Genomic DNA, 14,856 nt, shown 5'->3' with positions numbered 1-14,856 from the left:
AGCCGTCAAATCCGTACCGAAATCCCATCCACTTACAGTGCCCCCTTATTCCCGACCACCCCACACCTCCACCCCCAGCAGCCACCACACACAGACAGACACAGCCACGGGCACAGAGACGCACCTGCATATGCGAACGCGATGGCAAATCAATGTCAGGCTGTTGGAGTGAATGAGATGGCCATAGAACGATCGAAAGAACAGTAAAACGGCACACAATTCACGCGTGTGCGAATGCGCACGTCAATCGGCCCGTTTTGACCATTTTCGGAAAACCAAATGTTCTGTGTGTATGTGCGTGTGTGCGTGTGTGTGTGTACGATTATGGCCATATAAAAAAAAATGGATAGCTCAAAAGCAAAATGTGCAAAGTTTATGGCTGGGCCAGCACCTTTTCTTCACTCTTCGCTCTACCCCACCCCTCCATCACTCACTCTAGCTCTTGTTGTGTGTAAGCTTGACTTAAACGACAGTGCTGGCAAGCTTTGTTTTTGGCGAGAAAAAAAGCTAAAGCTGCAAATAGATAAATTCAGCGTGAAATAAATAATGACAAAATCCCAGAGTCTTGTATTGTGTTATTATAATTTTATTTTGTTGTTTTAATTACCATAAATGCATTTACTTGTGGTAAATAATCATCATAATATCAGATACTTATAATATAGCATATTTTTAAGGTTAGAGACCTTCCAAAAGTGCACTTATAACTTTCTCTAGCCTTTTAATTCCGTTTTCCGTCTTCCGCTTTCGGGCCATATAACTCATACGTCATGTTGCCTTTTGTGTTTTGTAATATGTTCAATGGCCTACGTGCCGAATGAGTAATATTGGGGACAATTTTTTAATGGTCTTGCTTGTGATTTTACACCTTTTGTAAAGCAGAGAAGGAAGAATTTCTGATAAATTAAACTAAATATTCTTTGTTCAAAGAGTCTCTACAAAGCTTTATACATACATAATCTTACAAAAAGGAAGGAATACCGAAGTTTATATACCCTTGCAGTTTGCAAATTAATTATAGGATCGAATAGGAAATCGGTTGTAAGTAGGCTTATAATATTCCCATTTTGTTAATCGATGTTTGTGGATATTTTTATATGAACATTTTTTTCGACAAATCAAAATCTAAAAAACTCACAACTCAGCCAAAAACGAATTAATTGTATTTCGGAAAGATGTCTTATGATAGTTTTTTTAAGGTTAATAAATCTGCATACTAAATTTACAATTTAAAAAGGTTTCCATTTTTTGCCCATTTTAAAAAATTTTAACAATGTAAACCCTTATAAAATTTGGAAGAAACTGACAAAAAAAAATTGTTCTTCCTTTTATACGTAGAAAAATTCGCCTGTTGATGCTGATCAAGAATATATATGATTTATAGGGTCGGAAATGACTCCTTCACTATAAATTGCTGACTATATATTACGTATACGTAATTATTCTTGCTAAAAATGCCTGAAATAAAATATAAAACAGAAAAGAAGCTAACTTCGGCACGTCAAAGCTTATATACCCTTGCATTTTGCAATTAAATTATAGTATTGAATCGTAAATCGATCATAATAATATTCTCATTCTTTGAATTCATAATTATCAACATTTTTATATAACAATTTTCTCGACAAATCCAAATTTTAAAAAACTCATAACTAAGCCAAAAATGCATGAATTTCAATTCGAAAAATTGTTCATTGCTATTTTTTAATAGGTTAACAAATCTGCATACTCAATTTAAAATAAAAAAAAATATATTAATTTTCACCAATTTTTGACAATCAACCTCATATAAAATATGGAAAAAATTTAAAAAAAAAAATTCTGACGGAGATAGCTAGAAAGATTCGCCTGTTAATCCTGATCAAGAATATATATGATTTATAGGGTTGGAAATGACTCCTTCACAGCATTAGAAGCTTCTGACTATAAATTGCTGACTATATATTACGTATACGTAATTATTCGAAATAAAAATTTCTGAAATAAAATATAAAGCTTATATACCCTTGCAGTTTGCAATTGAATTAAAGGATCGAATCGGAAATCGATTATAACTAAGCTAAAAATATTCGCATTCTTTGAATCAATATTTATTTATATTTTATATAAAAATTTTTATGATAAAATCACAATTTCAAAAACTCATAACTCAGCCAAAAAAGCATCAATTTCAATTCGGAAAGCGTTCCTATGTTCGTTTTTATCAGGTTAACAAATCTGCATACTTTATTTAAAATTATAAAAAATTAAAGTTGTTGTCGATTTTTGAACATTTTAACGATGTAACCCCTTATAAAATTTGGAAAAAATTGAACAAATTGTTTTCTCTATCGGAGATGGCTAGAAAGATTCCCCTGTTAATGCTGATCAAGAATATATATGATTTATAGGGTCGGAAATGATCCTTCTAGCGTTACAAGCTTCTGACTGAAATAATAATACCCTGCAAGGCTAAATACCTTTTGTCTTAAATCAGTTAAGAAAACGTCAGAACGGTCTAAAAACGCTTGATTTGCCGGAAAAAAGACTGGGCTGCTGTCTGAGTGAGTTTGTGTAGAGCTTTTCAAAGCTTCAACGCCGATTTCGGTCACTGGGGCAGAAGCGTTAACCGAAGCTGCCGCCGGTGGAGCGGGGGGGAAAGAGTGTGCGAGTGCGCGAATGCAACTGGCCATATCCTTCACTATTTAATTTTTTAAGATTTTTTTTCTGTTCTCTCTATCTCTCTGTATTTTTTTGCCTATTTTTGTTTCTGTTTAATCGGACTTCTCCGTTTCGTCAAATGCATTGACGTAATTGCCTGAGCGCGAAACTTGGTCGTATATCGATCTCGATCGCAGGTGTGTAAACCTAAAGTGGTTTTGATTTCACAACTACCCCAGGGGGAGGGGGCGGCATGGCCGGGGGGTGGGCTTACTTTAAGCTGGTACCACGTCATTCTGGCGGATGGATGGACGCCCAATCAACGTCAGCAGCGTCAGTGACTAGCGTCCGTGCGTCTTGCCAGTCAGTCAACACAAAAAACATATATACTTATGTACATATACAACAAAAAACAAGAAACAAAAAAGCCAACGGACAGAATGAAAATGAAAAAAATCACATAAAACAATAAAAAATCGCACTTTTTAATTGCCCCTTGTTATTTATACATATAACGCATACGACGTGGGGGACAGCGGTACCGGGGCCTGGTCTCGGAGTTGAGTAATCACACCGCGCCCTTGTCTACTCCGGCTGGTAGCCCACCCCTGTCCTACCCCCCTCCCACCCATGTCCGTCTGCTCCATCCGACTGTCTCGATGCTCAAAGCTGGGGAGCTGTTGCGTCTGCGTTGTTCACCGCCTCCACTGACGTCATGGCCCCGTGGCGTTGGACAAAGTGCGATGCCGCACCGTGGTCACCATCATCGTCATTGTCAGCATCATTATAATAATCATCATCCAATCACTATTAGCATCGTGCGACTGTCGGGCACCGTGGAGCGATTACGGGGATTTCGCAACTCATGAATCACGTGCTATCATAGATTCCGGGCATACCAGAACCCGTCTAGATAATACATCGATATGGGTATGTCAATGAATGGGTCGTTGGGGCAGTTGCGTTTAATGGTAAACTAAAAAAAGACAGTATTATCTAAAGAGACGATATATAAGTAGAATTTTATATAATTCCTTTCTACTATATATATTTTGAAAGACTTAAATGCTAATTACAATAAATTCTTAAATTATTTGTAGGCTTTTAAAAAAAATGTTATACCCTCTCGGTATACAAATTAATTACTTATCGTAAAAATAAGTACATATAATGTAAGTCGTAAACATTTATTTAATTGCATTGTAATTTCTGTTGGTACAATCAGCTTTTGACGTCAGATTGCTTGAGTGCGATAAGTACTTGGTCATTTAATAAGTAGTTGTTGATTAAAGAGCTGGCGGGAATGTTTGTTTTTAAATTTAGTGTTACTTTTTTTTGGGAATATTAATTCTAAATTTATTTCACAAGCTTTTTTCCCAGTTAGACAGTGTAGTTAATTTTCTTTTTAATGGGCATAGCTGAGGTGTGAATCTAGAGCTAAAAATAGTTGCTCTCCCCCATTTTTTTTAATAATAAATTACTCAGATGTCCCATTGTGCGTCAATCGGTGTGTGTGTGTGGCTGTGTGCACTTTGCATCATGCATCGCCTGTCAGTCTGTCACTGTGTGTGCTGGTGTGCGTGCGTGCGTCTGCTTTGCCACCTCTTCTATGTGTGTGTGTGTGTGTGTGTGTGTAAGTTCTGTGCTCAAATGCAATTTACAATTACGCGCTCAGTTTAAAAAATACGAGCATACGGGCAGCAATTGGAGCACTTACGTGTAAATGGCGGTTGACCGCGTCTGTGTGCGTGTGTACGTGCGGGATCATTGCACATTGCGTCAACGTTTCAAGATCACAACAACAGCAGCAGCAGCAGCAACAACAATTACCCCGCAGCTACCGCTACAGTAGCAACAGCAGCGCCTGTAAATTACGAAAACGGCGCAACCAACTTAAAAAAGAAAAAATAAAAAAACTATCAACAGTGTACGCCCGCAACAGCTGCTCTGGCTCTGGCTGTGCTCCTCCCTCCACCCACCTCCCCCGTCACCGTCTGCTCCTCCCACTCTCCGCCTCCCCCCCCCCCCCGGCCGTGTCTCTCCAACGAAACGGGCAGAGCTGCAGAGCCGCAGAAAGCGATTTCAGTTCAACGACGGCAGCGCACAGGTGCCATTCGGAAAGTGCGGACGTAGAATGTTTGCCGGCGTTTTCATATCCATATCCATAACCATATCCAGCCATACCATCCGTAACACTTAAACATATCCCACCCCCCCTTCCACGATCAGGCACAATTCGCTTTCCATTATCACATTTGCAGCCATTCCCGTATCCCATCGTATGTACATTCCATTACATTCCAATTTCCATACTCTTTCACACTCCTTGTAACCAGACCACATCCCATGTGAGATGAGTGCGTGCGAAGCTCCGGGAACGGAACCGTTAGTTTCGCGAACGTCTGCCGCCCCCGCTTTCCAATTCGATGTCATGCCAAAGATAACGACAGCGACGTCCGCTGCGACAGCGACAGCGACAGAGACAGAGACCGAGACAGAAACGCCGCTGGCGCTGGTGCGGGCAGCGACAACGGTTAAAATTGAAAATAAATGGCCGGCGGCAGAGGCAGCGGCTTTCAGTTATCAGAGAGCAGCGAAGCAGATTGGAGCTATAGCACCCACAAGGCCGTCCCTGGAAACTGGAATAGACGAGACGATAGCGTTACCGTTACCCTCTACCTCCATATTAATTCGCCAACCCATATCGATATCGGAGCCGATAGCGCCAACAACAACAACTGGTGATAATCCATGTGAAAAGCTCTCCGGCAATTTGGCCCTTCGCAAGGCACAACTGAAGGCGGCCTTTTTTGGCACCAAGCAGCCAGAAAGAGCGGATATCCAGCAGGAACCAGCTAAGAGTTACCGACATATCAGTGCCAGAACGGAGGCCAGGAAGCCGGTGCAACAGTTGATTGATCACTACCAAGCCATGATTGTCCAACAGCAGCAACAGCAGCAGCAGCAACAGGAGCAGCAGCAGCAGCAGCAGCAGCAGCAGCAACAGATGCTAAGCGAACCGAAATCTGCTCAGGGAGGCATTGCCTCCAACTCGGATGAGGGCTACAATGTAACCGGAAGCGGCCTGAGCCCCTATAGCAGCGATGGCGAGGATGTGACCACCAGTTCCTCCGGCAAGCTATCGCCTCGCCAGCGAAAGCTCAAGGTTACACGCTGTGCCAGTAGTGATTCTGCCCTCGGCCTGGAGGTGGATGATGCCAGCATGGATGTGTGTCCGCCCAGTATGCCGCCACAGCGAAGGATGACGCTGACCGTGACAGATTTACCGCTACGACCGGCCCTCCTGCCGCTGGCTGAGCCCACCGCATTGCCAGATTCGCCGCTCACTTCGCCCACCGGCAGTACGGCCGCAGTTGGTGCCGCCATTGGTGGCATCAGTGTGCCCACCAAGGTGCTGCTGGAGGAGCGAGTGGTTGCCGCGCCGGGATCACGACGCGAATCCACCCAGAGCTCCTACAGCGAACTGGGCAGCAGTGGCTTCCCCCTGGGCGTGCGCTATGTCCGCACACCGTCGGTGGTGGTCAGCGATTACTCGGATGATATCACTGCCTGCGGCATCAGCATGGAGGAGATGGAGTACTTTCGCCTGCAGCGGGCGCGTTGTCAACGTCGCTGCTCCCTGGAAGCGGGACACGGCCATGGCCATGGATCGGGCGGTACGGGATCGGGAGCGGGCGGAATGTCGCCCGGATGCGCCAAGGACGAAGGCCAGTCGGATGTCAGTGCCGCGAGCAGTTGCAGCAACTTGTACTACTGCGGCTCCACCATATCCGCCCTGGATGGGGGCGAGTGCATTGTGAATGGTGTACGCGTGGCTTTGGCCAGGAAGAGCAGCACCCAGAGCAGCAGCCTCAGTGGCGAGGAGGAGGATGATGATGACGAGGAGGAGGAGGAGGAGGAACTGGAGCTGCAGCTGGAGCAGGAGCAGGAGCAGGAGCAGGAGGAGTACGAGCGGGGGGATCGCAATCGGGAGCGGGAACGGGAACGTGAACGGGAGCGAGAGCGTCAGCTCAGTGAACTTTTGGCGGCCACGCAGCTGGGCGACCGCCAGTTGAGGGAACGCTCCAAGAAGGTAGGCGCCCGCGATGACGTCACAAACCAGGGAAATCTCAAACTAGACTAAACACAAACAAACAAAAACAAAAAAAAAAGAAAAGCAAGAGGAGAGGAGGAGTAGCAGGTGATCCTTATCCGACAAGGACATTTCATATTTTACCCTAAACATTTTTTTTTTTCGGTGCAAATTGGTGCTTATATACACACAGGAAAAAAAGAGCCAGCTTAGTTGATATAAAAGCTATAGATTTTTTTTTAAACAAGCTAAAAATTACATTAGGAAAGTCACAGCAAGGCAAAATTATATCATCAGAGAAGAGTTTCTATATAATTGAAAGATCTGAAGAGTAATAGCAAACATTATCTTAATTAAAAGTCAACTCCATCTTGTTTTAAAGGTGGATTTTAGGCCTTTATATATTCAAATCAACAGACAGAGATCATATTTTGAGGTCTTTACTTTAAGATTTTCCATTTTATTATTTGCCAACTTTGGCTGACGTTTTTTCCCAGCGTGTATGTGCGTGTGTACTAAGAGTGTGTGTGTGAGTGTGTGTGTTAGCTTAAAAGGCTGTTAATTAATTTGATTTTTATCTTATCACAAAAATGAGGTTCTGCCTGCGCGGAGAAGTCTTTGTTTTTGTTCCCTTTTGCTGTTGTTATTATTATTATTTTTTTTGTGTGTTTCGCGTGAATGGAAACGATATGGACGATGTTGTTGAAAATTAGGGGGTGCCTATTGATAAAAAAATAAACTAAAAAACGAGCAGGAAAAACTTGGGCTCCAGTTATTTTTTTTTTTTTATCAAGAACTGGCACAGCTTATCTTAGTTTATACTGTATACTGTGTATTATATAGATAAATATATTATGTACATATTAAGCCCGCACATATTTACTATAACTTTATATATATATATTAAACCATGATGACATCTTTTTTGTAGAGCAGCAAGGCCAAACAAAAAAAACAAGTCAAGTCTGTAAAGCAAATAAAAGTATTAGAAACCGAATATTCGGAGTTATGATAACACCTAACCATGATGATGATAATAATAAAGCAATCCCCCTGGATATGTCCCCCTTTATATACCATATATATATTTATACATACATGCAAGAGATATGAACCTTTATCTGTGGGCTGTTGTGTCTGTGTTTGGTTAATAATGTTATGCGCTTATCAAGCGGGGTTTATCTCTGGCTATATGGTACTATATATGCCCGTACATACAGCAAAAGTAATAATCAGAGGTATCCCCGATGCCTTTACTCTTCTTACTCAGTTCACGAGGGCAGCGTGTGCTAAATATATATACATATATATATCTATGATTATCCCAATCCAAAAACCAAGTCTATTGTATAACGTTTACCTCTTACTTGGCGTATGAGTGATATTACGTATACGTCACCGTTCCCATTACCATCTCCGAGCATGTTCTCGAGGGGATTACTCCACAAGTATATATACATTTATATATATCACGGGAAATCGTGTTTACCAGAACCCCAGAGCTCTGTTGACAAACAGTCTCAGATGGCGAAACCTTCTGCTCATGATAAACATAGTCACATAGCCACATACAATATTTCACATTTAATTACGCCTTACATGTCAGCATTGTAGCTCTCATATCTCAAATGGAATGGTTTTGTATTCCAGTGAAATTGTAGTTTTCTTGAGATCTATTTTAGCTCTTAATTCTATCTCAAGTTTTAAGTTTATTTTGGGGATTTTTAGTTGGAAATTTGGGGTTTATTTTCTTTAAAAGCTATTGAAATCGCTGTGGAACAAGTGTTTTGTATTATACTTTAAAAGGAAGCTATTCTTAGGATTATTTACTATAAATAATACTGGCATTTTTAATATATATCTGGAAAGTCTGGTATATTTATATCTTAATAATATTTTAAACTTTTATGGGCTCTAAAAATAACTAGAAATATATTTAAAGTTGAAAACTACTAAAGTTTTTGCTAGGAACCTATGAAGTTTAATTTGCAGTGAGGTTTAATATGGGTGTATTATAGAAATCATTAGTGTTTTTAAAACTCTTTAAAAATTTGTCAAAAATTAAGCTACAAATTAAACAAATTTAGCTTTGATTTTGAATGTTTTTTTTAATACTGTAGACTAAAGTGGTGCCTTAAAAGTTTTATTCTTTGATACATTTTCAAGAGTTTTAAGAACCCTAGAATTAACTAGAAAACCCTGGATTAACTTTACCTTTACCAAATTTCTTTATTTTCTAATTAAATATTATTATTTTTCAAAGAAGAGTTTATTTTTTAAAGCTGCTTCCCCCAGTCATAACAAGTCAGGGAATTATCTACCTTGACTATATATCATTATCTCGCCCAGAGTCCCACATGATGATGCTCCCATCTCTCGGAACACTGGCATCTGTTGGATCCGTTGGATCCGTTGGATGTTTGTAAATTTTCGCCCCGATATCGCCTCTCCAGTGTGTTTGACATTCTCGGGACCCCCGTTTCCTGGTATCCTACTCACCCGGCCTGTCACCGGGCCTTATCATGGTTGTCATTACGGCGACAAGGGAGCGCTGAGAGGAGCTTGTGTTTAGTTGTTCTTTGCATTCCATTTCGGTACTGGGATTGGATACTGGGAACTGGGAACTGGGAACTGGGAACTGGGTTCCATGACTCTCTCTCCCTCTGTGGGATCTGCTGCTTGGCTGTTATTGTTTTATACATTTTGGTGGGCACTCCACAGTCCGGACACTGCGGCGTGGGCTTCATAGGAATAGTTAGAGACTGCCTTTTTGCTTGCTTTCAGATAAAGCCCCCAGTGCCGTCGTCGTCGGTCGTTTTGTTGTTGTGTGTGTGTAGTGTGTGTGTAGTGTGTGTGTAGTGTATGTGGGTGCCCCAAAGTCGCCGACAAATCGCCATTTGACGTCACTGGAGGGCCTTTGTTTACGATCCCAGTCCGAGTCATGATCATTAATAATATCAGCTCAGCTCAGCTCAGAGCGAGGGCAGAAGATTCAAGTCACAGCCACAGATGCTCTTGAATATCTTCTATGGTTTTTTATGACCTAAAAGATATTGATACAAATTATACCATAATAAACAGGAAATATGACGCAGATTGGAGCATGAATAAATTTAAAAAGATATATACAAATTACAATTGGGCCGTTTTTTATTTATTTATTTATTTACTTTGCTCAATACAAGCCCAACAAGTTATTGTCTTCACATGTGCAAATAGAATTAAATACGTAATGATGTCAATATAAACATGATTCATACAGAAATGGGGGTACATTTACTTTTATATAAATAATATAATATTTATGGTACTTGAAATTAATTTTTAAAATAGATAAGATTTACGTTTTTGACTGCACTATGAACTCAGTTTTATTTACGAAGCGGAAAATACAATTTCCTTGGTTTCCTTGTACATTTTTCTACTCATTTTGGGTAGTAAGATCTCTGGGGATCTAGTGTTTTCCATAGCTATCGATATCACTTGCCATTGCAAAAGCATAGCTGATCTTTTCCTGCCTTCCGACAGCATTTACCATTATGATTGAAACGTGTGGTGCTATTTTTTATAGACACACATATAAATACTATTGTTTTTTTGTTCTTTTTAATAGCCTTTATGGCCTCCGTGGGTCGTGCACATCCGTCACAGTCCGATCAGCCCGTCCCAGTGCCAGTTCCATGCGCAGTTCCATTTCCAGACCCATTCCCAGCGTCATATCTAATCAACACATCGCAACGCCGACTGGCATTCAGGGGGATTCGTCGGAGGAATTGAAATCGAAATGGTTATGGGTATGGGATTGGGATTGGGATTGGGATTGGGTATTATGACGCCCACTAATTGTGTGAGAAATCGATTTAGCTGCTTAACTGGGAGCACTTCTTGGGACAATCTGTTGACCTTCCTGAAAGCGAACACTTCCGTTGACGTCAGCAAGCGAAGATCGTCGCAAGAAAATTTTATTGCCACAAGTTTTCCCTTCCTACTTGCATTCGCATTGCCACTCAAAAGCCACAAATAAAATACTCATAGGAATTAAAGACCAGCTTGGGTTACCCTAGACAAGCTCGGCACTGTTCGATTGTGGTAAATGGTATCAAATTTAATTTATAGGAAGAATATAGAATTTATAAACTACGCTTACTTATCTGCTACACTTTATAAATCTTGCTATTGAAAGCATTGATATTTTTAAATCTTTATGATCCAAAAGTGAATAGTATTTCTACATACTAGAAATATCTAGTTAACCTATCAGTTTTATAAAACCCCAACTGATGTCATCATATATCGGTTTCTTTATCTACTAAATTTTAGTGTCGCTGTCGCCTATCGAAATAATCGGTAATTTAAGTCAATTATGGCATTGAGTGATCGATGCTGGTGAAATGACGCCACAAATGGATTGTCGCATGCATCTGAGTAGATAATAATATTATCAAATACTTATCTTAAAACAAATTGTGCAATTATCTAAGTATTTAAACTTTAGATTGTTAAAAAAATATCATATTTTATTAATGATCTTTTATTATTATTATATCATTATTATTTGATTTGTTATCAAGGGTATCTTGGCCCAAACTAAGTTTCCCAGTGCTGCTAATTCAAGAAGCGGTATGAGCTCCTTGGCTCTTCCAGCTTCCAGCTCCACAGCTTCTCATTTCCCCAACTCTCCAAGCTTCCAGCTTCCAGGCTTCACTTCCAATCCAACTTCCAATCTCAAGCCGAAGGCCCTTTGGAGTCGTATCTCGGTTGTTCGCAATTTGCGTCATTTGCTCTTGTCGAAGTGGTTGTTGTTTGGGTTTGGGTATCTTATTTTATTTTATTTTATTTTATTTTTATATATACATATATATATATATATATATATATATTTTTTTTTTTTATACTTTCTGTTGGTTCACCGATTCCATGGCTGGTTTTGTTTGTTTCGCGTTTGCAATTTCCACTGAATTGAATCCGAGCCGTCGATCTCCGGAGATCCCGTGGTTAAGTACACAGAAAACAATACTGAGATATTTCTTTGAAAAATTTGACAGTGATTCTGAATAAGTTTGGGTAATATTTTCATATATAATTTTAAGTTTATTAATCATTTTTTAGGTCCCTTCAAGTAAAGATAAATAAAGAAATTTAAAGGATGTCCAAAAGTGTGGCAGAAAAGTAATACTAAAAGTATGATTGCATTAATTGAAACCCTCTCCATAATAACTTTCGATTTTTTGGAGATGTATAGTAAGTTTTGTACAGAATTTTCTTTTTACCATTTTCTTTATAGTTTTTTTTCTCTCAGTGCACTGGCAGCTTGCGTGCCAGCATATTTGTCATTCCTGTAAGTGCAGGCAGTAGTTCCCCCGGCCGCTGCAGATGGCCTTAAAGGTTATGTAGTTGTAGCTGTTGCATGTCTCCGCCAAGCGACACACGCGCCACCAGCAACATGCAACATGCAACTTGCCACATGCAACACGTGGGATGAGCACTGTGTACACTGGCCAGCCAGGGTTTCGGTTTCTGCATTCAAAAGTACCAAAGCGATGTGGCTATAACCAGAATTTCCTGGTTTTACGATTAGACGGAAAACAAAACGAAAATTGTTTGCATTATTCGTTTCCAGTTAAGGGCAGTTGCAGCAAAGGCAAACGATCTGGTAGAGTTTGCCATATACTTTGATAATAATAATAAATATATTCTAGATTTCTTTGAAGAATTTGTATATAATCAGGAATAGTAAATAATAAAACCCCAACACATCATATCACTTACATATATCTCATGATATTCACTATAACTTTTTTATTTTGTGGAGCCAAAAATAGATGCTCGAAACTTTTCCATGTCATTCCATTTCAGTGAATTACCATGGCAATAAAAAAAAACATACAAATTGGCCAATATCGTCATAGTATTGTCAGTACAGTAAGGCCTCAACTCTGAAGACTCTCCCCGAAATACCAGTTTGTTATGACAATTGTAGATAAGAAAAAATAACAAGAAGGAAAAATATTTCTAGGAAAGCCGATGTTTATATACCTTTGCAGCTTGCAATTGTATTAAAAGATCAAATCGGAAATTTATTATAACTACTTCAAATATTTGCATTATTTGAATCAATATTTATTGCTATTTTTATATGATATTTTTTATGATAAAATCAAAGTTTAAAAATCTCATATCTCATCCAAAAATCCATTAATTTCAATTCGGAAATCGTTCCTATGTTAGTTTTAATCAGATTAGTTTTAATCAGATTAATATTTATTGATATTTTTATATGAAATTTTTTATGATAAAATCAAAGTTTAAAAATCTCATATCTCATCAAAAAATGCATTAATTTCAATTCGGAAACCGTTCCTATGTTAGTTTTAATCAGATTAATAAATCTGCTTACTCAATTTAAAATTATAATAAATTCAAATTTTTGCCAAATTTTGAGAATTTTAACGATGTAACCCCTTATAAAATTTTCAAAAAATTGAAAAATTTTTTTTTTCCCCCCGAAGATAGCCAGAAAGATTCTCCTGTCGATACTGATCAAGAATATATATAATTTATAGGGTCGAAAATGATTCCTTCACATTGTTACAAACTTCTGATTGAAATGAGAATACCCTGCAAAAGGGTATAAAAAGAACACAAAGCAAGAGCACTTGTTAAAGGCAATAGATATCGCTTTCTAATATTAGATGGCCCCGAGGGAGATAACCGAAGAGCAGATAAAGAAATTGGATAGGTTTCTATTTGATCAAATAGGGAGAAGGAAGGGGCTGTAAACTACACTTTACGAATATTGAAAATGAATAGATAATTTCATTTAATTTAAGCTCAAAAAATAGTGGTAGTCTTTTACTTTAAAAGAGAATTCTTTGAATAGGAATTTATAATTTTAGGAATATATAAAAACAGGAATTTGTAATTATTTTCTTTTATTATTAATTAGATATATAAAATATCTTTATACAATTTCTTGAATATTTATAATTATATTCCTTTATTATTATTTAGATATATAATATATATTCATACAATTTCTTGAATATTCCAGACTTTCCAGAAAAAAACCCTCTTAACAATTTCTTTCAAATTAAAATTGGCGAATAAAGAATTATGGAAATATTATTTAATTTATACAATTAAAGGATTCTTAACTATTTAAAAATATACAAAACACTTTCTATTCTACAAAATTTAGTTTCTCATTTCACTTAAAAATGATTGAATATTATTTGTTCTTTTATTTTAGCTATACCTATATAAAATGTATGTATGAAAATATATGAAATTATCAGATTCATTTACATTACGTAATTATATTAATCATCCTACAATGTAAATTTATTTTGTAATTGAATTTATATACAAAAGATTGTGGCTTTTGGATTAGTTCAAAGTAACTCAGATAGCAAAAATCACACTTAATTTTTCATAACAAGACTCAGATTCCCATTCCCATATCCATTTCCATTCCCATTCCAATTTCCTGCCTTATTCCGTATGTATCTTTTCATCTTTTGCGGCCTTTCCACTCGGTTATGAGTCTCGGAATAGGTCTCGATCTTGAATTGCGGATTGCGTTTGGGTTTGGGTTTGGGACTCCGTCTCCACATCCACATCCATATCCAGCTGCAAGCTGCAAGCTGCCTAGCTCCCTCCTTATCGCTCTGAGCCATCACAGTGACTCCATAAAACACTTAGTATAGTCCAATTGGGGGCGTGGCAATCGGGGGGCGGGCGTCAAGTGGTCAATTAATAGCATACAAAATATACAAATATTGTGACAGCCGCCACAGATCTCGTCATAAAGCCGGGTTCGAGGGCAACCAGATATTTCCAGGGCGGAACGGGGATGATGATGATGATGATGATGATGATGATGGAGCCCCGAGCTACCGATTAAAGCTGCCGGTAAAATTTGCATTATGCAAATCAAATGCCAGCGGCAATTTGCCGACGCAATTAGTCCCCATGTCGGAGGATCGGCGACAAGGAGACGACTTTTGGTTTAAGGAGGCTTGAATCTACTACGGTTTTATACACAGCAAAAGAAATCATTTAGAAAATTATATAAATAATAAGAGAGATTTTCATTTAAGAAGGTAGAAAAGGTTATAGAAATA

The 14,856-nt window shown here is 38.6% G+C and overlaps 1 protein-coding gene across 1 annotated transcript in view; it reads left to right on the top strand.

Annotated features, from left to right (window-relative positions):
* Positions 1–3,884: 3,884 nt before the first annotated feature.
* Positions 3,885–14,856, top strand: part of IP3K2 (Inositol 1,4,5-triphosphate kinase 2) — a 30,980-nt gene continuing 20,008 nt past the window's right edge. The window contains exon 1 of the mRNA XM_020950598.2: positions 3,885–6,733. Within this exon, the coding sequence (XP_020806257.2) occupies positions 4,994–6,733 (1,740 nt within the window). The 5' untranslated portion in view covers positions 3,885–4,993. The remainder of the gene's footprint in view (positions 6,734–14,856) is intronic.

This window comes from Drosophila serrata, unplaced genomic scaffold (genome assembly GCF_035046125.1).
Source record: "Drosophila serrata isolate PLE 108 unplaced genomic scaffold, ASM3504612v1 contig_23, whole genome shotgun sequence".
In the NCBI taxonomy this organism is placed as follows: domain Eukaryota; kingdom Metazoa; phylum Arthropoda; class Insecta; order Diptera; family Drosophilidae; genus Drosophila; species Drosophila serrata.
This window is presented reverse-complemented; position numbering and strand designations above follow the sequence as displayed.